Source organism: Podarcis vaucheri (assembly GCF_965113315.1).
Source record: "Podarcis vaucheri genome assembly, chromosome: 3".
Classification (NCBI taxonomy): domain Eukaryota; kingdom Metazoa; phylum Chordata; class Lepidosauria; order Squamata; family Lacertidae; genus Podarcis; species Podarcis vaucheri.
In genome coordinates this window covers 76,062,412-76,085,776 of record NC_138761.1, presented here as the reverse complement: position 1 = coordinate 76,085,776, position 23,365 = coordinate 76,062,412, and the positions used below count along the sequence as shown (strand labels likewise).

The 23,365-nt window shown below is 42.0% G+C and overlaps 2 protein-coding genes across 5 annotated transcripts in view; one reads left to right on the top strand and one right to left on the bottom strand.

Annotated features, from left to right (window-relative positions):
- The window catches only part of HACE1 (HECT domain and ankyrin repeat containing E3 ubiquitin protein ligase 1), a 36,325-nt gene extending 33,455 nt beyond the window's left edge, over positions 1-2,870 (bottom strand). For 2 of the 3 annotated variants that reach the window (XM_082216614.1, XM_082216615.1), the window contains exons 1-3: positions 2,636-2,868; positions 1,399-1,453; positions 283-372 (exon numbers count right to left, since the gene is read on the bottom strand). In XM_082216614.1, coding sequence (XP_082072740.1) covers positions 283-372; positions 1,399-1,453; positions 2,636-2,711 — 221 coding nt within the window. In that variant the 5' untranslated portion in view covers positions 2,712-2,868. Of the gene's footprint in view, positions 1-282; positions 373-1,398; positions 1,454-2,635 lie in introns of all 3 variants that reach the window. The other variant, XM_082216613.1, reaches the window with a different exon arrangement.
- Positions 2,871-21,295: 18,425 nt separating this feature from the next.
- LIN28B (lin-28 homolog B) overlaps positions 21,296-23,365 on the top strand; it is a 98,865-nt gene continuing 96,795 nt past the window's right edge. Inside the window, exon 1 of one of the 2 annotated variants that reach the window (XM_082216693.1) lies at positions 21,296-21,366. The gene's annotated coding sequence lies outside the window, so the exon portion shown is untranslated. Of the gene's footprint in view, positions 21,367-22,450; positions 22,839-23,365 lie in introns of those variants that run through there. The other variant, XM_082216694.1, reaches the window with a different exon arrangement.

Here is a 23,365-nt window from a genome sequence, read left to right as displayed (position 1 = left end):
CAAGAACTAACTTAGTTGGTCTTTAAGGTGCTACTGGAAGGAATTTTTTTTATTTTGACTATGGCAGACCAACACGGCTACCTATCTGTAACTAAATAAGCATTTGTTATGGCAACAATAGGGTTCTTTCTTATGTTTTATATGCACCATTACAGCCAAGCACATTCAACATGACAGACAAAAATAGTAATAAACTTAAAGCAAGAAACAGCAATCTAGAAAACTAATGTAAATCTGCCTTTTACACTGTAACATTCGCCGGGCTTTGGAAAGTTGGCTTACTTAGCTGCAATATGAAGCAAGCTCCTCTTCACACGTCCAAATGCATAATTGACATCAAACTTCGAATTTGAAAGCAACTCTGAAACAGATCTAAAGCAAAAAGTTCATTTTATTTAGCAAAATATCTGTGTTTTCAACTACTCATAATAACGGGCAACTGCCTGCTGTGTGTGCCACATCACAGAAGAAGAAAACAGAAACTCCAACCTACTACACAATATAAACACAGGTACCCAGCCAAATTTAATAGCTTCAGTAGAAATACTTCAAGAGAATTTATGCTCCCATAGCTGCACATAGAAATTAGGTAAATTGACTTCCTAAAAAGAAAACAATCTATTTTCATGTCACTATTGAATGCATTACCTGTTAAGCCTCTGAAGTTTAAACATCAATCCTAAAAAAGGTGAGTCAATTTGTACAACATAAGTATTCACTAGAAAATTATTATTTCTAATTTAATTTCCTCTTTCTTCTTCAATTTCTTTCTTCTCCCTCAAATCAAATAGGTACTTACTATTTGGAAGTGAGTTTGAATCATCCTTGTGTAAACTGTATCCTGTACTAGGGAATTGGGCAAGGGCTATACACTGACCCTGTGTGTGTAGTTACTAAGAAAGAATTGCTCTGTTTTGAGAGAAATACAGTGGTGCCCCGCAAGACGAATGCCTCGCAAGACAAAAAACTCGCTAGACGAAAGGTTTTTTCATTCGCGATTTGCCTCGCAAGACGAATTCCCCTATGCGCTTGCTTCGCAAGACGAAAACGTCTTGCGACTTTGTTAAACCGTTTAAACCGTGCTTCGCAAGAAGAAAAATTCGTTAGACGGCAAAAATTGCGGAACGAATTAATTTCGTCTTGCGGGGCACCACTGTATCACTAGAGAAACACAGTTTATTTAACATGTGTGTTTCTTCCGAACTCAGCTTAGCCAAAAAGCCTTTCATCCAGCTTGTTTATGCTTGCTCATGAAAAACAATAAGTTTCAGGCCTGGTACTATTAGGGCAAAATAAACCTGACCTGATTTCAAAATGAAACAAATGTGTGTATATATATACCACACTATAAAAAAAATGGTGCTACTGTAGATCCACTGTTTAGATATGAAGACTCACCTATGTTGGTCAGCCATTACCATTGGCATTAAAGTGTAAACAGCAGTTTCGTTATCTGTGTAGAAATTAAATTATAATTATGTCACATATGGAGGCACAAACTTAGCAAAATATTCTACTCTTAATTCCACCTTTCACTTGCCTTCTAACATTCCACACCACCACCTGACCATTACTCAAGCTTGTAACTCATAGAACACATCAGCAAAATTTGCGCACACATTTTTGTCAATAGCCATACTATTAAATATTGATTACTAGAAGAAACCCAGACTGCATCCTTACATACTCCTATTCCCTGCATGCCCTGGAAAACAGTTGCTCACAGTTGCTAGGCTGATGCTTATACTTTGTAGGCAGATTAGGAAGCCCTTTAACAACACTGTTTCCCAGCAGCATTAATAAAACACCTTTTCACTAGGCTACTGAAATGAAGAAAACAAACTAGGGCTGGAACTTATGTGAAAGGACTAAACTCAGTCACATTCTGATACGGAAAGAAAATTCCTAGGTTCAGAATATGCTCAGAGGCACTCTCTTGTTTATGTAGAACTGCTTGTCTCCTGCGCCTAACTCTGTTTGGTAGGTCCTGGGTTTTTAGTACAAAAACAAACCAAGCAGATCTGTGATGCCTGAAGTCTGTCCACCCTCGTCTGAAAAAAAACAGCAAGGACTGGACCCCAAAACCTTATTGTATATATCACACATGTGCCACCAGCCCTACTTCACACATCCCAGCGCTGAAACCTGGCACCAGAAACACATCCCCTGTTGAAACCCTGATTCTGGGAGCGACACTCCGTCCACTCTCGAAGAGAAACCATCTGGAAACAGATTCATCTCGCGCGCGCACACACACACATGCTTCCAGCTCTGCTCTGGTCTCGCTCTCAAGAAATCACCACCGGTTGGAACCCGGGAACAGTCGCCAGAGCGCCTCTGAGAATGCACAGAGTGCATCCCCCTCCTAAAGAAGCAACGCCGGCGAGAGTGGGCTCCCTACACACCCGGGATTAGGAGGAAAGGACTCCGAGGCTGGAGGCCACAACTTTTGTGCCGTAAAGCCTCGAGGCTCCTGGATTGAGAAAGTGTCCCCTCGTGTTTAAGGAGTCGCCTTTCCCTTCTCCCCAGAGGATTCTTCCTCCTATCCAAGCTGCCAGCCCTCATCGAGGTCCCCGCTCGCCGCCTTCCACCCAACGCTTGCTCCCCGACCTCCGCCAAGCCCCCCTCCACTCACCTTCGGGCAGCTCGACGGTGCGGGCGCGGCGCAGGGACCTGGTGAGGCGGTTGAGCTGCTCCATAGCTCTCTCCATCCTCGGACAGGAGGACGAGGAGGAGACGCTGCCGCCGCTGCCTGGCCGCTCGTTGCCCGCCGGCAACTGCGGACTTCCCCAGCTCAGGCTCAGCCCATCGCCCCAGCGGCGGGGCCGCACCCGGTCCGGGTCCCGCTCCTGGAACCGTGGGGATGAATCGCTTCCTCTTCAGCACGCATGCGCCAGTCTCCCGAAGCAGGCCACAGAGCGAAGGGGGAAACGGACATGAAGCGCCGCGGGAAGCGCGCATGCTCAGACGGGAGACGACGCCCGGCGGAAGCTTCTGCCCTTCGCTTGCCAATACTTTCTGAGTTTGATTTTTATTGCGCTGTCGTATTGACTGCCTCGACACACTGCCCCTCGCCACCGCTGCCCGGCCCCGCAATTGCGCCATTCTGAAGGCACTTCTTCCTTATTTTAACCTCTATATACTGGTTTTCAGGTCATAGCTGTCAACGTTCCCCTTTGGGAAATCCCCTTATTTCGAATAGGATTCCTCGCAAGAAAAGGGAAACAGTTGACAAATATGTTTCAGGTATATGATGGAGCAGTTTACAAAATGCCCAGACTCTACAGTATCCTTAAAGAACAATGAAATGCAACAGAAAACTATTTTTGGGTTGAAAAGTATTTTATCAGCACAATCCTATTACAGTACACGTCTACTCAGAGAGTAAGGGGCTTTATATTGCAAACGGGTCCGAATGTGTGTGCGGGGGCGATTGGAATATTAACTTGCATACATGGATGTACCCAGGACTTTTGTGGGGGGAGGGGCAGAACCGACGTGATTGGTCAGTTAGTTGAGTATTTCTATTGTTTTACTTGATGGGGGCGCAGTTCCCCATTGGCCAAGCCTATGCTTCCATACATTGGGGGGGGGTTGTTTCAGTCTTGTTATTCTTCCACTGTTTTGCGACTCACAACAGTGGTCGGGACTTGACAAGATAGATTAGATAGATAGATAGATAGATAGATAGATAGATAGATAGATAGATAGATAGATAGTCCTTCCCCTGAATTACTCCTCCACCCTTCTGTTTCACATTCTTGGCACTGTACTGTATTTCAACAGTTATTTCTAAAAATATATACCATCATCATTGATACTAATTAGGGTGTGCACTCAGGGATTTTTTCTTTTAAAGTGGTTGAATGCATGATCAAAGAGGGCATTTTTTAAAATTATTAATCAAACAAAAACAAAGCTTAATTTTTTTAATTAACTACTAAACTTTACATAAAAAATAAAAAAATCCTCTACTCTTATTATTTCAGCTTGTGGCCCATGCCCCATTCAGCACCATAGACAAATGCAGGCAGAGACTGCAGATATATTCCTTCCATTCTGCCTGTGTTTCTCTCCTATCTTCTTCCATCCTCCTCCCTTCTACATATGGTTGTGGCAGCTGAGGGAGCTGGGCTGCCACTCCATACAACAGTAGGGTGTACTTGGGTTCACCTGGCACACCCTGTGCGCACACCTATAAGAATGTTTCTAAAGCAGTGGGGCTGCTCTGGAAAGATCTTTGGCATTCTCTACCCAAACATTCAGTTCTCTTCACTAGAGGGATTGGGTGGCAGGGAGTAGAAAGGGTTCTTCTAGCTTCAAGCAGAAAGCAGCTGTACACGGTACAGATAGGCTTGATCCTCCTATGGCACCCAGAAAACCTGTACCCACTCCTTATTCTTGGAACAGGTTAGTCCATTTAAAAAAACTTTTCCTTTTCTTTATGCATTAGCAGACAATGATAAATGGACAACCATACAGGCAGTCATGCGGTTATTTTAAAACTACAAAAGCCATTGGAGAAATGCATGATTGGTTGCCAATTTTCAATTTGTTGGTATGCATGTCTTCTATTTCACTTGCAAAACCAGGAGAAAGCCAGGGTCCACCATATCGCTGAGGGATCACACTGTGAGCATCCTTTTTATATTATAGCTGCTTCATCCCAAAGTAACTGCACTGGTCACAAAAGAACAATGTAGTTCCCTGCTTGCACATAGGATAATCAAACATAGAGATGATGCTGTGGTAGATTTCCCACACCCTTTCATCCATTTCATGCTGCTATTTCTATTATCCAACCCACATGACATTTAACATTTGGGTTGAGGTTTCCTTTTTAGGACTATTTTGATTATTTCAAACATCATCATGCTTATACACTGTAATCTACTTGCCTTCATCCACATTTGTTTATTGAATTTTGAAATATATAAAAGATTGCACTGCATGTTCATGCAAGTAATTCATTGACCTTTCAATAAAGCATCCAGTACTACTGAGAATTAAATAGCAAATCCTAACCTGTACAGTCTGCTCAAAAAGAATGAACAATGTAATGTCAATACATTATATTGCCTTGCAGATAAGTTTCATAATTCAGTTCTGCTAATGGACCTAAAACTCTTTGAATAACACAAGTAGATAAGCCATTGCCATTCTAATGCAAATTCACAGTCACATCCTGATCCAAAATCTAATTATTAAGATTTTGAAGGTGCTTGCCATCTGCTAATATGTTTAAAATGTAAAAAAAACTTTATGCCATCATAAATATTTATGATTTATTTTGACATAAGAAAATGAAGTTTGCTTAGTCCATGATATCTCATGCCACAATAAACTTGTTAGTCTTTAAGATGGTACAAGACTTGTGTCTTTACTACAACAGACCATCATGAATACCCCTCTGGAATTTGCTCGTGGTATGTCCCTTATTCGGACTTAACAGCTGCAGAAATGCACTGTAATGGATCACCCTTGCTTTATAAAAAGAAATTGTTGTTGGGGAATACTGTATTAAAAACATACACATAGCTGTGAAATTTTGAATATTTGCAAAGAAAAGAAAAAAGAAACAGAGTTCTTCTTCACTCTCTTTGAGCATCTGAATTAAGATCAGGGAGGGAAAATTTGTGGTATCTAATTTGTTACTAGAATCCAAGATCCACCAACTATAGCCCTGTGCAACAGACAAAGTAAGAATACTAAATATCAAAAATGAACTAAGGTCACAGTCCTGCCATACAGAAACTGTCTCCTAGTTACCGTGCTCCAGCTTTCTTCACTTCAGCAGTATAACACAAAACAACTGGAAATACTTGCTGACATACTTCAGATCACACAGAAATCTACCAGAAGATCCCAATCTATCAATTTAATACCAAAGACAAAACTAACAGCTCAATCTTATATATGTCTTCTCAGAAGTAAGAATTAATTCAATGAGACTTAATCCTAGGTACAAGTGGATGTAGCCTGACTTGGCAGGCTTTTGAATGTATATGAGACTGAGAGTCACTGGAAGTGAATTATTCATTATTGTTGTGGGATGGGTGAACCAAGACAAAGTGAATCTGTTTCTGCAATATTTGCATCAAAGCTTACAGCAGAAACACACATTTTCCCCATGATGACTTCACATCTATAAAAAGTCACTGTTTCAGTTTTTTAAAAAAATAAAATCCTATATTAAGCCAGTTGAAGGAGACGTATTTCATTTTATTTTAGCTTGACTTTTCAGTAGAAAAGGAACAATGAAATTACCAGAAATTGGTTCTTTTAAATGAATGAGTTTCCTCCCCTAAATTCTTTCAATGGCTGATTAAACCATGGAATTCATTGACATGACAATGTGTCAGTGCAACAATGGCCACAAACGTAGATGATCATGACTTATTTTACGCACATCCACTAAGAATAAAGTTATCAGTGGCTATGAGTCATGATGGCTCTATACTACCTTACTATGCCTCTGAATAATAGTTGCTGGGAGAAAAACAACAGGGGAGAGTCATTGAACTTATGTGCAGTTGTGTGTTTGCCATAGGCAACTGGTTGACCAGTGTGGGAAACAAGATCCTGAACCATCTGGGCCTTTGATCTGATCTGGCAGGACTCTCTTGTCCATATGATCCAAATATAGAATAGCCCCTTGGTTGATACCACACCAGGTCCCAATAGCGGAAACCCAGTTCTCACTGAATACTGCCTGAACCCCATGAGGAACTGCCATTCTAATAACAAGGAGCAGAACTCCAGCCTTACAGAGCTACCCCTTTAATATAGCAATTCTTCAGAGAGAAGACCACGGACTGGTATGGAGTTAGAAAGGCTATATATAGCCTGACTTTTGTTTACTGCCTGTGGGCATCACCAATCTACACAACCCACACAATCTTGTCAGACTGAAAAGTCTACAGTCTCTCTCAAATTACAGATTCATATCAGTGACTCAAATTCAAGCACTGGAAAATAATAAGACAGTGGAAGCTTTTAAAAAATATATAATTATCCAAGTCACTGAGAGGATATCTTGCTAAGTATCTGTAAACTGATTTTATGGTGAGCTATTCTTCCATAAGCAATGTTTTGGAAGAATATTCCACCCCTTCAATTCATGGATTATCTATCGCCCTGTGGTGTGTGTGTGTATGTGGTCCAGCATTTTATGAAAACCCTTTTCAAAGGGAGAGGCATGTAAAATCTGGTGATCACTTGATATTAGCAAGAATTCTATCAGTATACGTACTATGTTTGGGTACGTCTGTTGCTATCTTCTAAAGCTTCTTCATAGACATATATAAGTTAGTGGTCTTTTTATATAAACTTGATAAAAAGAATTGTTATGCAATTCTTTGTTCTTCCAGATGGGTTTCCTTCGAAATCTGCCTTTAATCTTGCTGTCAATAGTATTGACAATCTGAAAAATGCAAGTTCAGCTCTTTTTTCTTTTTGTTTAGCCCACCTAGAAATCGATTGGCCTGAAATACAATCAATGCAATTTCACTCCGAAGTCAATGGGACCTTTCTACACAATTAACAATTCATATGGACTATGTTTGTGTCAATGGATACTGCTAATTGCAATTTGATCTGATGCATTGCAAGGCCTCAATCATCGAACCTTAAATTCGTGAAAAGCCACCCTTAAGCCATGGGGGCTGTTCTAAAAGTCTCTGGGTTGAGTAGTCCACCTCAGGCCTTTAGAATAACAGTACTGTGCCATGTTCTTTTCATAGTGTCAGTGGTCATAGTAAACTACTAGCCAAGGTGGCTGTTATTTTATTTTATTTTCAAAATACACTGTATATGTACTCAACATACCTTAGAGATCAAGCAGCTTCTCTCTTGTGTCCCATTCAAATATCCAAGATCTACTGAGAACTTTCTCTTCAGAACTCTGTATGTGGTACAATCAGTAAAGACTTGAAGAGCTCTCAGTGACCCAGTGGCGTAGCGTGGGTTGTCAGCACCCGGGACAAGGCAAGTAATTTGCGCCCCCTAACCCGTGGATTTTAGCACTCGAGTCTCTTCCACTAGATTAGCGCGCCCCCCTCAGATGTTGCACCCGGTGCGGCCGGGGGCCCCCCCGCACCTCCCACGCTACACCACTGCAGTGACCACTCCCTTAAATTAAAGGAGACCTTCCCACTAAAGTCCAGACTTGAACAACTTTTAGAAACATTGTAAGATCTACATGTTTAGACTCTTAACATTTGAGGTTTGTTACTCAGTTTGTGCTACAGATGGGAACCCCCCTTGCTCTCGTGCAGATTATGTAAGTAACTTTAAATAAGTAAATTGGAACTGCTCTGCAGTGTGGCACGCAATTCAAAGCCACAAGAGCAAGTTGTTGTGCCCTCTATTTGTCAGTAACCACAGAGGCTGCTATGCCCCCTGGTGCCACAGTGTCCATAGTCTGGCTGTGAGATTTAGCCACGTGTGTTTGATTGGGAAGTATAATCTCATGGCTTGTATCCTGATCACCATGGTTCATCCAGGCCTGCCTGCTGGCTGCTGGCTGGCAAGGGTTTGGCACACTTCTCCATGACTGATGCTTTTCAGCACTGTTGCCATGGTCACAAGGGGCATGGCTGTCAGTGTTGCGATGCTCTTTCCCTTTCATTTCCCTCTCGCCTTTTCCACTGAGCAAAGCAAAGCTACGTGGAGATTACATGGACATAAATTGTCTGCCATAAACTGATTGCCTAGAATGTCATTGACCCTGATAGATAAATTAATGATTTTTGTACATTGCACCCATGTGATTTTTTGTCTTTAAATGTTAATAAAACAAATAATCTAAAGTCCACTAACACAAATATTTCCCCACATATCCCATTACTAAAGTAAACATTTGCTACTTACGCCAGAAATTAAGTTCGGCCTTTGATTCATAAGGAAAAGAGGAATAATTATGGAAGCTTTATTCAGAAATCTGCCACTAGATGTCAGTGTTAATGAAGTACTGGGCTTCAAATTGTTGATTCAAACATACACAGAGGAATATACTGTATGTATATATATATATATATATATATATATATATATATATATATATATATATTCTACACATTCTTGGTGAGAAGAACACAAATATTTATTCCTTGTAATTAATAAGCAGGTAAGGCAGCCAGCTTCAAAGTCAGTTGCTATGCATTGGATGCATTCAGAAGGAGCTATGCTTCACATTTCTGCATAGTTTTCTGAATCATCACATTATGCCATAGATTTGTGCAAGGTGTACATATCTCCATCCATTGCTGACCATTCTGCTTCTCATGCTCAATGGGATTTCTCAGGATGCAGAACCTTATTAATATGGGTTTTGTTCCTACAGCAATTTTACTAACAGCAATACCAACATATAATACAGGGTGTGTTTTCCCCTTAGGAACAAGGGAATGATAACATCTTGGTGGGATCATCTAGGGGTGAGGAACGTTTTTAGCCTGAGGGCTACATTCATTCATTCCTAGGTGACATTCCAGAGGCAACATGTCCATTGATGGGCCAGAGGCAACAGTGACTGGAGCCATGGATTGGATTCTTACGTGCCTCATTGAACTCAGTAAACTGGACATAGGATATTGTTTATTATGTTCTGTCTTATGAAACATCTGAAATCATACATGAGAAAACAGGAAAACTATAGACCTCTTATGTTTATACAACTCTAGCCTAGTTCTCACATGAGCAGTAAACCTGAGTCTGAGCTTCTGCACCACTTCAAACTGCAGGAAAGTAGCTCAGTTGGTAGAGCATGGGATTCTTAATCTCGGGGTCTTGGGTTTGAGCCCCACATTGGGCAAAAAGATTCTGGCATTGCAGGGGGTTGGGCTAGGTGACCCTCATGGTCCATTCCAGCTTAACAATTCTGATCCTGTGAAAGGACTTGCATGACTAAATGCTTCTCTTAGATAAACAACCCCACTGAGGCATGTAGGCAACACAAGAACAATTTATAACAAGTTTTCTACCTGAAGTACATTTTTTGCATGAAGAAATAAACATATGAACGGCCACATTAATTCTGAAATTGCACAGCCTAGGAACAGGTTTATCACCTCAATAAAAAACTAGGTCTTTGTGACTGCTTATAGCATGCTGTTGCAAGTTACTTTCTACTTATGTGTGAATCATGTCTTCCTGTTCTGCTCCTTGTTTGTGGTTTGCACAGCTACAGTGTAGATAACTAGCTCATACTCCAATGCAGAAGCCTCTGTGAACAGCTTCAGTGCTCATTACTAAGGAGATATAAAAGAGCTACAGTAGCTGAGGGTTGGATTAGCACTGAATATCCAATAATAGCTTGTGCGGCTGTTTAAGGTGAGAGTTTTGCCTTGGAGAAACAGGATTATGTTTACAACAGAAGTGAAATAAATAACAACTAGGTCTTTGTACCTTTTATGTGAAGCAATAATAGTAATCCCAGGCTAGTTCATTTATTAAAGGTGTACCCAATGTGTAGGCAATGGATAACTTTAAAAGATGCAATATTTTACACAATTAGGTGCCAGTTTATATATTTATTGCTATTATGGGCTAAGCTTTTGCTGGTGGTGTTGCCTATTTGTGTCTTTTCCCCTTTTAAAAGAACCATCTGTACATGAAAACAGACATATTTGAATAAAGAGGTCATCTGATCTAGAGCTATTCAGGCAACTGTTATATATATGAAACACAGGGTGGTTGTTGTTATATGTGAAACAGTGTGGTTACTGTAAATGTTTAAAGGGGAGCTAATATTTTTCTTATCACTCATCTTGTAATCTTTCTGCATACCATGGGCATAAAGGTAAAAAAGGGACCCTGACCATTAGGTCCAGTCATGGCCGACTCTGGGGTTGCGGCGCTCATCTCGCTTTATTGGCTGAGGGAGCCGGCGTACAGCTTCCGGGTCATGTGGCCAGCATGACTAAGCCGCTTCCGGCGAACCAGAGCAGCGCATGAAAACGGCGTTTACCTTCCAGCTGGAGCAGTACCTATTTATCTACTTGCACTTTGACGTGCTTTCGAACTGCTAGGTTGGCAGGAGCAGGGACCGAGCAATGGGAGCTCACCCCGTCGCGGGGATTCGAACCGCTGACCTTCTGATTGGCAAGTCCTAGGCTCTGTGGTTTAACCCACCATGGGCATAGCCAGGATTTATGTTAGGGGGCAGGTTTCGTGTTGGAGGAGCAGCATCCCAGTTAGTTAAACATTTTTATTAATTTGCTTAATTTAGGGGGGAAGCTCCCAGTCTTGGCTACACCCATGCTACTTTTGCTTCAAGCATTTTTCTGTCCACACCAGCTCATTTCTGATCTCAGGAGTCTTCTGACAATGGTGAACTCTGTTTACTGATTCACACTTCACACTAAGTCAAACCTCGACCTAGGGAATATTTTTCATCAATTTGATATGCAGGAATAAGCTGGTGAAGCTTTTAACAGCATGGAGATAAATGTTTTGACATGTTACTTACTGCAGGTCATGCTACAGTTAATGGCCCTGTTCTGGACACTGATGGAAAAATTAGTAATGCTGAGCAGATCAAGGGGAAGGTTTGTTTGCCCCTATGCTAGCAGCCAGCTAAGAGACTAGGCTAGTCCCCTAAATGATACCCTGGCGCTTCCTTCCCAAAGCCCAGGAAGCTTCTGCCCAGCATAGGGAGCAAGGCACAATGTTCAAGCGCACAATGTCAGGACACCACAACATCACACGTGCAGCGTTGCCCCCATATTGCCTTCACAAGCTGGCACATCTGGACCTAACTGTTCCCCTACAAAAAAATAATAATATTACTGCATGCCACTGGGAGCCAAGCTGCGACTCTTTTTGTATTTATACATATTAACCCATTCCCCTTAATAATAGTTCAGGGAGGTCGTACGCTAGCCTCTCTGTAGGAGTCTTTTCCCTGTAAGAGGATTCTACAAGAGTTTTACTGAAGAAGGGAAATAGATGCCTAATCAACAATTCTCATTATTTTAATCCTAGCCTTCTAGATAAGCAAGACTAGGCTATGAGCATATTTACTTGAAAGACACATCACTGCAGCCCTTTTACAATCAAGCCTCAAATGGGATTCACATCTCTTCAGAAAAGATTCCTTTTGATCCCACAGATAATTAAAGTGATAGTTAATCCTTTATCTGCTTATGTTCACCATTTCCTACCTCATGCTTTAATGACTACTTACACAATGGGGGGAAGGGGCCTCTTCTCTATAGACTGACAGCTGTGTCTGTATAACTGCCACTTGGGATGTCCTTTAGTATTGCTTATTACAGCAATGGGATGAGAGCATCATCATTATTTGAGAAGCCTGTCCTTATATAGGTTTCAGTTCATGGTTGAATAACAAGAGGGATTCTAAATAAAAAGTTTTTCAGATTGCACTCAGTGTTCTGATTTAGCATTTTTACCTATCTCTCAGAATTTAGCTTTGTGTTCTTACGCTTGTATTTTTTTCTTCCAAACCACTTGGATATTAAAAAAAAAAAATTGTAAGCATGATATGAATAGTATGTATGAATAAATGGTGTTAGAAATGTAAAGCACTGAAAGATTTTCAGGAGGGTAATGCTATTTATTCAAGACTGAGGTGGGGGAGTATATAAGCATCTGTCCCCTATTTCATTGCTCTGAGACATTGTGTACTTGTATCACATGCTGTCAAATTGATGCAGATCAGTCCTTCTTGTTTGTGCTGGATTTAAAAGGCATTTAATAAACCTCCAAGCAATCCATATTAAGGCAATCCTAAACCCCCTGCCACTATCATGGAGCCATACTTTGCATAGACAAGATAATTGTAATCAGCAGTGAAATCCTATGCATCAATTTTTTTCTGAAGCAAGCCTGTTTTCAGTGGTGCTTACTTCCAGGTGCCAGAGGAATTTAATATATGATTCCCTGTGGACCCACGTGTGTGGGTGAACAGCTAAATAATTGGCTGGGTGCCTGGATTAAAAATGCAGGGCTTACACACTCAGAGCTTCAGTACCAAAGTATTAAACTCATAAAAGTTGAGCAGTAACATTAGGAATATAGGTTGTTAAACCTTTCTTTTCCATTTACAATGTTCCCCTCTTCCTACCTGCTTTGCAAGGACCACATCACGCACTGCTAAGTAAGTTTTAAATGCTTTACTTACAGATTCATACATCTGATACATGTGTTGTTCCATGCAGCTGCAAGGAGAAACACAGGCAAGAATACTCTTGGGTAGGAAGTAGAGAATATAATTCCAAACCTGTGCTATGCAAGTTCATACATATCTTTCTTCTCTGTTTACATGATGCAGAGGGAGACAGAGGAAGTTCCTCCCTCTCTGAAGGGAGAGGAGTTTTCTCTTATTCTCTCTCTGGGGGAAGAGGAGGCATGACCTTACTGAGTCTATCTAGGAATACAACACTGGTAAATATTTTCCTGATTTGACTTGGAAGCAACTTTACCCCTTTACCCCCTCGTGCATTAACAAGCCCTATGCTGTATTTGACTGCAATCTCCCACATCAGGTAACTATGACTAGGATTATAAAGTGTGGAAAACATTCTGTCTGATGCAAAATGTATTGGTATACCTAATTTAATAAATAATCGTAATCAGGGCTTTTTTTCAGACAAAACTCAGTTTTGACACCTCTCAGATGGGCGCTATTGCCATTATAAAAGAACAAGGGAGGCATTCATGGTAAGTTCCACATCTTTTTCTAGAAAAATAGCACTGATAGTAATAGTAATAATAATATTCTGACACTTATATAGTTGCTTCCAAGTCAAATCAGGAAAATATTTACCAGCAAGTGCTGACAAGAGTTTCCGTAGCTTCACAAAACTCAATTTTTCAAGGGCTGTCAAATTTTATTAGCAAAACATTAACATCAAGATGAAGTATTTCCTTGTAGCATTGGGCTAAGGAGAAGGACTGTAGGTCAGCATGTGCTTTGCAAGCAAATATTCTCCGATTCAGTCCTAGACATCTCCCTGTAGGGCTGGGAAAGACTCTGGTCTGAATTCATAGAGAACCTTTGCAGTTTAGTTTAGTTCCCAGTTAATGTAGCTGGATCCCCATTATCAGCTGGGTGGATGTTCCTCTGATGTGAAAGCAAGCCAGCTTACAAACTAAAGCAATATAATCAAGCATCTTGACAAATTGTATGGTGCTTTATTAAATTCACTCACTTGTGCTGCAACATTTACATTGGTTTATCTATCTGCAACACCAGATTAGTAGAATAGTTTGTGACTTTGCATTGTTGTGACCCTTAACTACATACATTCCATCCTCAATATTTAACTTTTGGGGGAGAAGACAGACAGATAATGCTGATAATTGTGTATCTGACTTAATGATAAGCAGTTTCTTACCCTCACTGTTGATTACTCTTTCGTTAATCTTCACGGGTGTACATCAGTCGGTAGCTCTAAAATATTTTTAATTTCACACAAATTCAGTCCCTTTTGTTAATGTTTTTGTTTTGTTTACACCATTCCCAAGGCTTCAAGTTCACTTCTACACCTATCCAACAATGAGTTGGAGGTTTCTTATATTATGAATAATCAAACTATTCTCCTTTAAACTTACTACAATTAATTATAATTAACCATGGAAGCAAACTCTTTAGGAGTTAGAGGTCATGATAATTGAGTCTGATTCCATTAGACAGCCAAGGGATGTTATTGTTATCATTGAATAAATCCATGTTCAAATGAGGATAATGCATTCATAAAAGTGGGCCACAGGAAATGATCACTCTTCCATTAATACAGGGTGACCTGCTAGTATTAGCTTAAATGAGGGTCATAACTGACACTGCCAATATTGAATATGAAAATAACTGAAATGAACCAGGAATGTAGTTTTATTAAAACAATTAAAGCTAGATTATAGTGCCCTTCATTTTAGGGTTATACTTTGCTCAAGGCCAGAGAACTTTGGCTTATTAGTAACATTCCCCCCTTCCTATGTCTCTCTTGCTTTTTTAAAAAAGTAATAAGTTAGTAATTATAGATATATATATAGTGTAAAATGATATGTAAAAACAAGGAGCACTGTAATTCATCTCATTATCACTATCTTTAACTTGCCCCCAACAACTTAAATTTATTTATGCTCTACAATTTCTCAAAATCTCTTTTCTTGAACCTCTAATCATTATCCAATGTGATCCTTTTGATTCAGTTATGTATACAAAATTCTTTTAAAAAAGTTAAAGCTAGGATAAGACCAATAATAATAATACATGATTTTTTAAAAATGCAAAGCATACTTACTTACCCAGGCTTTTAAACAATAGCCATCTATAATCCAATGTCTAAACATATTTATGATTTAAGAACACTTCACATCTATGTTGCATTGTGGCATAGACAGACAGACACATACAAATCATTTTGCTTCTTGTATAGAACAGCATACCAGTGCGTTGTGTAGAAAATATGCATGTATATTGGTTTATTAAAGTCAACATTGATTCAGATATACGCATAAGTGCTTCAGTACAGATACATGCAGAATCCCATCTGTGTAAATAATCTGGCATTTGGGATAGCAAATAAGATAAGATTACTTCATGCATGCTATTTCTTTATTTCAGGTGGAAAAATAGTACTCACACATGAAGCATCATTCATGTTACTCCTAAAAAGGTGTGATTAATGCTGGTTTATGAAAAGCTTCTGTATGTGAAAGTGTCCCCTTCAGTTTTCATATAGGTATCATTTAAATGGGACGCGGGTGGCGCTGTGGGTAAAACCTCAGCGCCTAGGGCTTGCCAATCGCATGGTCGGCAGTTCGAATCCCCGCGGCGGGGTGAGCTCCCGTACTTCGGTCCCAGCTCCTGCCCACCTAGCAGTTCGAAAGCACCCCTAAGTGCAAGTAGATAAATAGGTACCACTTTCTAGCGGGAAGGTAAACGGAGTTTCCGTGTGCTGCGCTGGTGCTGGCTCGCCAGAGCAGCTTCGTCACACTGGCCACGTGACCCGGAAGTGTCTGCGGACAGCGCTGGCCCCCGGCCTCTTAAGTGAGATGGGCGCACAACCCTAGAGTCGGACACAACTGGCCTGTACGGGCAGGGGTACCTTTACCTATCATTTAAATATAAAGGTACTCACTCACTCTATATAAAGTGCTCTGTGATATATATATCGCACAAAGCCCAATAATATTATATGTATTTAGCACACTGTAGTGTTAATTATAGTTATATGGCTCAGTTCAGAGAACCTGCAATAGTCTCACACTATCTATTCTTCCTTCAACCTGAGCGATAGGAGATCAAAAGCTTCTGTATTAACTTTTGAGATAAGCACAGATTATTGTTATATCTAAACTTGGGAAGCTGTGGTTTATTATAAATATGGTTAGAAAACAAACCAGGACCAAATCATGGTTTGAGTTCCTGTTTTGTTAACTAACCACATGCTGAACAAACCATGGTTCCCTGACACTGGCTAATCCAGAAGTGAAAACTTTCAAATAAGGAAGAAGACAATCAGACTGCGCCTGAGGTTTCAATAGGATTGTTCTCACAATGACAAACTATAACTTGTCGTTAACATCCGAAATAGCATTTTACTTTGTAATTCAAGAAGTGGTTGGAAAGTTCATTTTTTAAAAGGAACTATTTTTTTTAATCCTCTATCAAAAGGAACCATTCTGAACTAGTTCAGTTCAAGTTCATCCAAATTAACATTATAGTTCATAAAACAATCATTTTTAACAAAAAGAAATCAGCACTCAGAATATTACAAGTTGCTGTGCAGATCTATGGGGTCTAAAAATAAATCAGGGGCCACACAGATGTAATAAGATGTCTGACTGGATGTCAGCAGCTTCCCCCACAAAGATATTCCATACTAGAAAAATATTTACCCTGTTTAAAGGTGCAAAGTAGCATGCACATGATCAAGTAGCACTCAAGGTTTTTATGGAAATTGTGCAGCAGTTAGGCCACAATTTTTTTGATACCCCCCCCCCCCAAATACAGCCTCTACATTATTGTGAGCCCCGGCTATTAGTCCTCAAAACTGGCCAAAAGAAGTTTATTCTACCATGTATTGTTTATCAATGCCTTGAATTTGTTCTGTTTAATTGGCACCATCCTTTTTGTGTGCAGGCTGTTGTTACAGAATTGTGATATTTCAGCCAAGTTAGACATAAGAAAGGTTGTTACATCTCATCCACCTTCCTTGGAAACTCCTCTAGATAGAAAAGGAATGCTGACTTAAATGGCTGCAATAATTTTGGAGTGATGAAAATGACTGTTGCAGATGACTCAGACAAAAAGCAAAGCCAGTTCTATTAACCAGCAATGGTGTACCACCCACAGACACTTAAGAAGGCACCTTCTGTCTCTCCCCAACCCCCCAATAATCACTTCCCATCTTAATTACTGAGTGCTCTGAAATGCATTTTCCTTGCCAACTAACAATGTAGCCATTTTTGAGCAGGAAGTTCCCCAAGGCAAGTCACTTGTACTGCTTGAATTAGGCTGTAAAACTGTCTGCATGAAACAGTTTTCTTATTCTTATATAATAAAATGATTTAAAAATATAAATTATAGAACATTAATTAGTTTTAGTAAGCCAACATTTTCACATGGCTACTAAGTATAACCAAAGCTTGCCTACTCTGTATATCAGCGAGTTTTAAGGAACTATACACAGAATTTTAGATATCTTCATTGGGTTAGAATCCAGGGGTCAGCAAACTTTTTCAGTAGGGGTCCAATCCGCTGTCCCTCAGACCTTGTGGGAGGCCAGACTATATTTTGAAAAAAGTAAAGAAAAAAGAACGAATTCCTATGCCCAATAAATAACCCAGAGTTGCATTTTAAATAAAAGGACACATTCTACGCATGTAAAAACATGCCGATTCCTGTACCGTCCATGGACCAGATTTAGAAGGCAATTGGGCCGGATCCGGCCCCGGGGCCTTAGTTTGCCTAGCCATAGGTTAGATCCATACTTACCTGCAGAGGAAGTCCACTCTGGACTCAGCTATACAGCTGCAAATAAAATGCTTTCCATGTGTTGCAAAGTGCAATATACAATTGTGACACTAGATAGCAACTGTGAGCTATAGCAAATTCAATGCATTTTTCAAAAATATTTTTTTAAAAAGCATTTTCACAACATTTTTAACGTGTGTAGATTCCACCTTTAAGAGGGAGAATGAGAAGAAAGAAATTTTCCATTATTCCTTTTTCCATCTGCAACCCCTTACGCCCTTGAGAATATGATCTCAGGGATAGTTGAGGCTGCAAGCGAAATCAGTAAAAATGTTTTGCTCCAGTGGGTGCCTCTAAAGTCATGGCTTCCCCCAAAGAATCCCAGGGAATGTAGTCTGTTTGTCACAGAGCTGCAATCTCTAGCACCCATCATAATGTATTGTGTGGATATGACCTTCCATCCATCACATTCTGGATCAATGAAAGGCAAATCCTTCATGACACATTTGTGTCAAAGCAAGTTGTCTTCTCCATTGCCCTGCCTTTCCCCCCAAGGCATCACTAGTTACCAGTGATTGCTATTATGGTTGAAACTATGAGTCTATATGTAACCAGCTTTGTACCAGCACAAGCCAGGGGAAGTTAAGTTCAGAAACCAGCAGTGGAGGTTATTCTGATCTCTTTCAGACTCTGATATCTAGAATCCCTTGACTGAAGTGGCATGGGGCATCATCAAGCCTGTGTTTTATGACTTAACAAAAAGTTAATTGTGAAGAGTTGCTGGGGGGGGGGGTCAGCTCAGATATGTAGGATTTCAGATTGCCATAGAGAGTTGGCACAGTAATTTCAATCGGCCAGAGGGCAAGATTCTCAAGCTAGTTCAAGGCCCTGCTCCCGATTTAAAAACAAACTCAAGTGTACATCAAGAACATTTGATGTGGTCACTTAATAAGAGACCATGAGATGGATGCAGAGTTCTTGCGAACAGAAGCCACCTTTAAAAAGTGCAGAGGTGATTTTTGTTGATCCCTCTTTTCATCTGCAGTTTTTCCAGAGGGCTAGTAGTTTGCCCAGAGCAGTGTGGGAAGTGGTGCTTGCTGCAAGCGGAATCCATGGAAATGGACTCCTCTCCCTTTTGCCTTTGATTAATTTTAGTTCTGTGAACACAAAAAGCCCTTCTGGGCATAGATGAGACAATCTGGTTCCAACCCTATGAAATAATAAAATCCTGATAAATAATCAAAGGTAATCCTTTATTGCCTTCTCTAAATGTTGTCCCTGGAGAGAGGGGTGGATCTACTATGAAACTACTGAAGCTTAATATTCAAGGCCCCTAATCTCTGAGGAGCCCAGAAGCAACCTTAGTCCACATTGCTTAATATTTTGGGTTTAGTAGACCCAATTTGAGTCACACAACTCAAATTGATTTTTTGTTGTATGCCCCAAAGTTTGAGAGTCAGTAACACAGATGTTGCAAACAACCCCATTGAAGAAGGTAACAGTGGTTACCCAGACCTCATTACTGGTTGTGAAGGGACCCCCTTGACATTTTAAGCCTCAGGGCCACAAAAAGGTAGGTCTGCCACTGCATGGAGATAGTGAATTTAGCCTTAAATTGCATAGCCAAGCTCAGTTCTGATGAGGCATCCCAGCACCCCTCGTTTCTCTGTGGTCAACAGGATCTAATCATCCAAATAAACATAAACAGAGGCAAGAACGAGAACTGAGGAAAGCACATTACATGCTTTGAGAAATCAGGGGAAAGCATACTAGATGCATGCTTGGTGTTACATTTCTATTCCAGCCATGCTTGGAAATTAGTAGTTCCAGGAATGCCATTCCAGGGACTAGAGACAAAGACCAATTATCAGAAATTGCAAGGGAGTAGTGCATTTCAACTGGGGGGAGTTGTAACTTGGTGATATTACACATGCAAAGCTAAAGGGTAAAGGGGACGCCTGACCATTAGGTCCAGTCGTGACTGACTCTGGGGTTGCGGCGCTCATCTCGCTTTATTGGCCAAGGCAGCCGGCGTACAGCTTCCGGGTCATGTGGCCAGCATGACTAAGCCGCTTCTGGCGAACCAGAGCTGCGCATGGAAATGCCGTTTACCTTCCCGCTGGAACAGTACCTATTTATCTACTTGCACTTGGACGTGCTTTCAAACTGCTAGGTTGGCAGGAGCAAGGACCAAGCAATGGGAGCTCACCCCGTCGCGGGGATTCGAACCGCCGACCTTCTGATCGGCAAGCCCCAGGCTCTGTGGTTTCACCCACAGCGCCACCCACATATCTCTGAATCACCTTTTCCCAACCTGGTGCCCTCCAGGTGTTTTGTACTACATCTTCCATCGACCCCGGCCAGCACTGGAGGCGGCTGATCAGAGGAGAACTACTAGACCTCTGGAGGGCACCAGGTTGGGAAAAGCTGCTCTAGATAAAAACAGCCATCTATTTTAAGTGGCATATACATCTTTCTAAAGTATAGCACTGTCCCCAAGGCTAATTTCTACTTAAATGGGAAGTGGTGCTCAAGTAGCTACCATGGGTGTAGCCAAGCTGCCCCCCCCTCAAAAAAAATAAAGTAAAGCAATACAAAATACTTAACTGAGGTTGTGTATTGTGTTTTTAATATTTGGTTGGGAGCCGCCCAGAGTGGCTGGGGAAACACAGCCAGATGGGCGGAGTATAAATAATAATTTGTTATTGTTATTGTTACACTCCTCCCCCCCCCAACATAAAGCCTGCTCCTCCAGCATAAATCCTGGCTATGCCCATGTCTCAGGTACAAATCCAGAACCTGCTCAGAGGGGTTGCCTCACCCCATTCCGAAGTAATTCATGAGGACCACCTTAAGATGGAGGAGGAATGTAATAATAATAACAACAATTTATTATTTATCCCCCCCCCCATCTGGCTGGGTTTCCCCAGCCACTCTGGGCGGCTCCCAACCCAATATTAAAAACACAATACAGCATTAAACATTTCCCTAAACCTGGGGTCTAAAATAAGCCCCCTTGCCCCCCGAGCCGGGCCACGGGCGACCTAGAGGGCAAGCTGCCTGGGGGGGGGGGGAGGCGTGGTGCGCAGGGGGGAGGCGTGGTGCGCAGGGAAGATGCGCGGCCGGGCGAGGGGGCGCCTCCGCTCTCGTCGGCGAGGCCGGGGGGGGCGCGGGCGCGGGGGGGGAGGGCTTCAGCAGGTGTGCGCCCGCGGCGGCGGCGGCGGCGGCAAATCAGCGGCTGCTGCAGCTGCGCCGCCTCAGCGTCGTCGCTCCCGCTCGGCTGCAGCCAGCGCGCGCCGCTCTTTCCTCTCGGCCTCCTCCTCCCCTCCCCTCCCTGCTCCTCCTCCTCCTCTCTTCCATCTTTCCCGGCGAAGCAGCAGAAGCCCAACCCTACTCGGCCGAGCAACCATGGCGCGCGGGAGGTAAGCAAGCCCTTCGCCTCCCCGGCGCCCCTCACACGGCAAGGGGGCGGGGACAAGGAGGGGAGGAGGGTGCGCGCGAGACGGGGTGTGCCACCCCCACCCCCTTGGCAAGAAAAGTTGTTGGCAGGAGCGAGCCTTGTGTTCCTGGGTGGCCCCTGGGATGCTGGAGAGGTGGGGGCACTTCCGGGTTCACACCTATATGAGATGATTTATCATAGGACTTCTCCTGTCAAACGCCCTGAAGTCAGGCGCGGAGTCCCGCTTGGTCTTTAAAGACTCGCGTGTGTGTGTGTGTGTGTGTGTGTGTGTGTGTGTGTGAAGACCAAGCAGAGAGAATATATATGAACCATATATAAATAATAATTACACCCATCCACACCAGGGCCGGTTTTAGGTTTGATGAGGCCCTAAGCTGCTGAAGGTAATGGGGCCCTTTATATGTCCAGCTGTCCTTTGTCAACAACAAATTGTCGCTGTTTTTTGTGTATTGAATATATGGTAATTTATGGACCTGATAGGTATCTAAAACCATTTGCACATAACAAATAGGAGCCTACACAACACAAAACACTTGCTGCATGTAGTTTTCATTTTATTTTTTATCTTATATTTTGGAAATGTACATCCAGGTTTTTTTTTCCTTAAAATTTTTTTTTGGGGGGGGGCCAAGAGAGTGAGGCCCTAAGCTATAGCTTGTTTAGGTTATACGTAAAGCCGGCACTGTTTACACGCACAGACACAGACAGACACACACACACACACACACACACACATGTACATTATATATACACACACACACATTATATATATGTGTGGTCTGCAGCCACGAAGCCAAAGCCTGTATCGCCAACGTGCATCTGAATGCATTAACTCGCTTGCGCCAAGGTTCTCTTCTTTCTCTTTGGAAGCCAGGTAATGGTGCCGCAAGTGAACGCCAGGGGGCGCCGCGTCTCCTCCTCCTCTCTCTCTTCTCCCCCCCCCCCCCTCCAACCCCGCCGTCCCTTTGCCTCGCCACTCCCCTCTCCCCCTTGTTGCAAGTAGATCTTCTTTGTATTTCCAAAAAGCCACCAAGGAAATAATATGAGCGGGGTGGGAGGGGGGTGGGATGCTAAGGGAAGAACCGCAGCCCAGCCCTTCGGAGGAGGGAGCCTTACGCTGCGAAGGTGGTGGGGATGCAAGCGGAGGAAGAGAAGCGAGATGGGCAGCAGCTTATATTGTTTTGCTAAACACCGCAGGGCGTGAGCCTTTTAAAAACTGACTGCAAGAGCAGAGAGGATGGGACTGGCCTTTGCATCGACTTTGTGCCCAAAGAGTCTTGTTGGTTTTGGTTCTTTTTTTAGGAAAAAAAGCAAAACAAATGCACCTTCGTAACTAGCCTACCCTTTGTGGCTTTTATAGGGGAAGTGAGGGTGAAAGGCAGGTCGATGCTTGATCATTTGTGTAAATCGGGGTCCTCACTAGGATTGTAAAATGTAAGTAATAGGCCGCCATTTTGAACTGTTTCATGCAGTAGAAAATGAAATCCTTGGTCTTACGTTGTTTCTTTGTTGCTCCCCCCCCCTAATTCTTTCCTTCCTCTCCCCCCTCGCGCCTGCCCCCATTGCTCCCAGTGTTGCTATTTCTTCTTCTTCTTCTTCTTCTTCTTCTTCTTCTTCTTCTTCTGTTAAGTTGTTGCAGTGCTATGTAGCAATGATTCTAAACTCCTTGTGAAACTGGATGTATTGATGGCATGTAATGAAAGGGAAAATAAAGAACCTAAAATTATATAAGCTCTGTTGCCTGCTTTTCTCATACTGAAAAAAGGAATCTAGTTAAATTAGTCAGGTGGGCATAAACGGGAGTGCTTTGTGCTAGGGGTAGGGTGCGCTGGATTTCTGTATTCCTCTAGTCAGGAAAAGGTTTGCTTTCCCATTTGGAAACAAAAGGTAACTTAATATATCCCACAATACATTTGAAGTATTTAAGTAGGCTATCTTCTGTCTCAGTGGTCAGGCTCCTG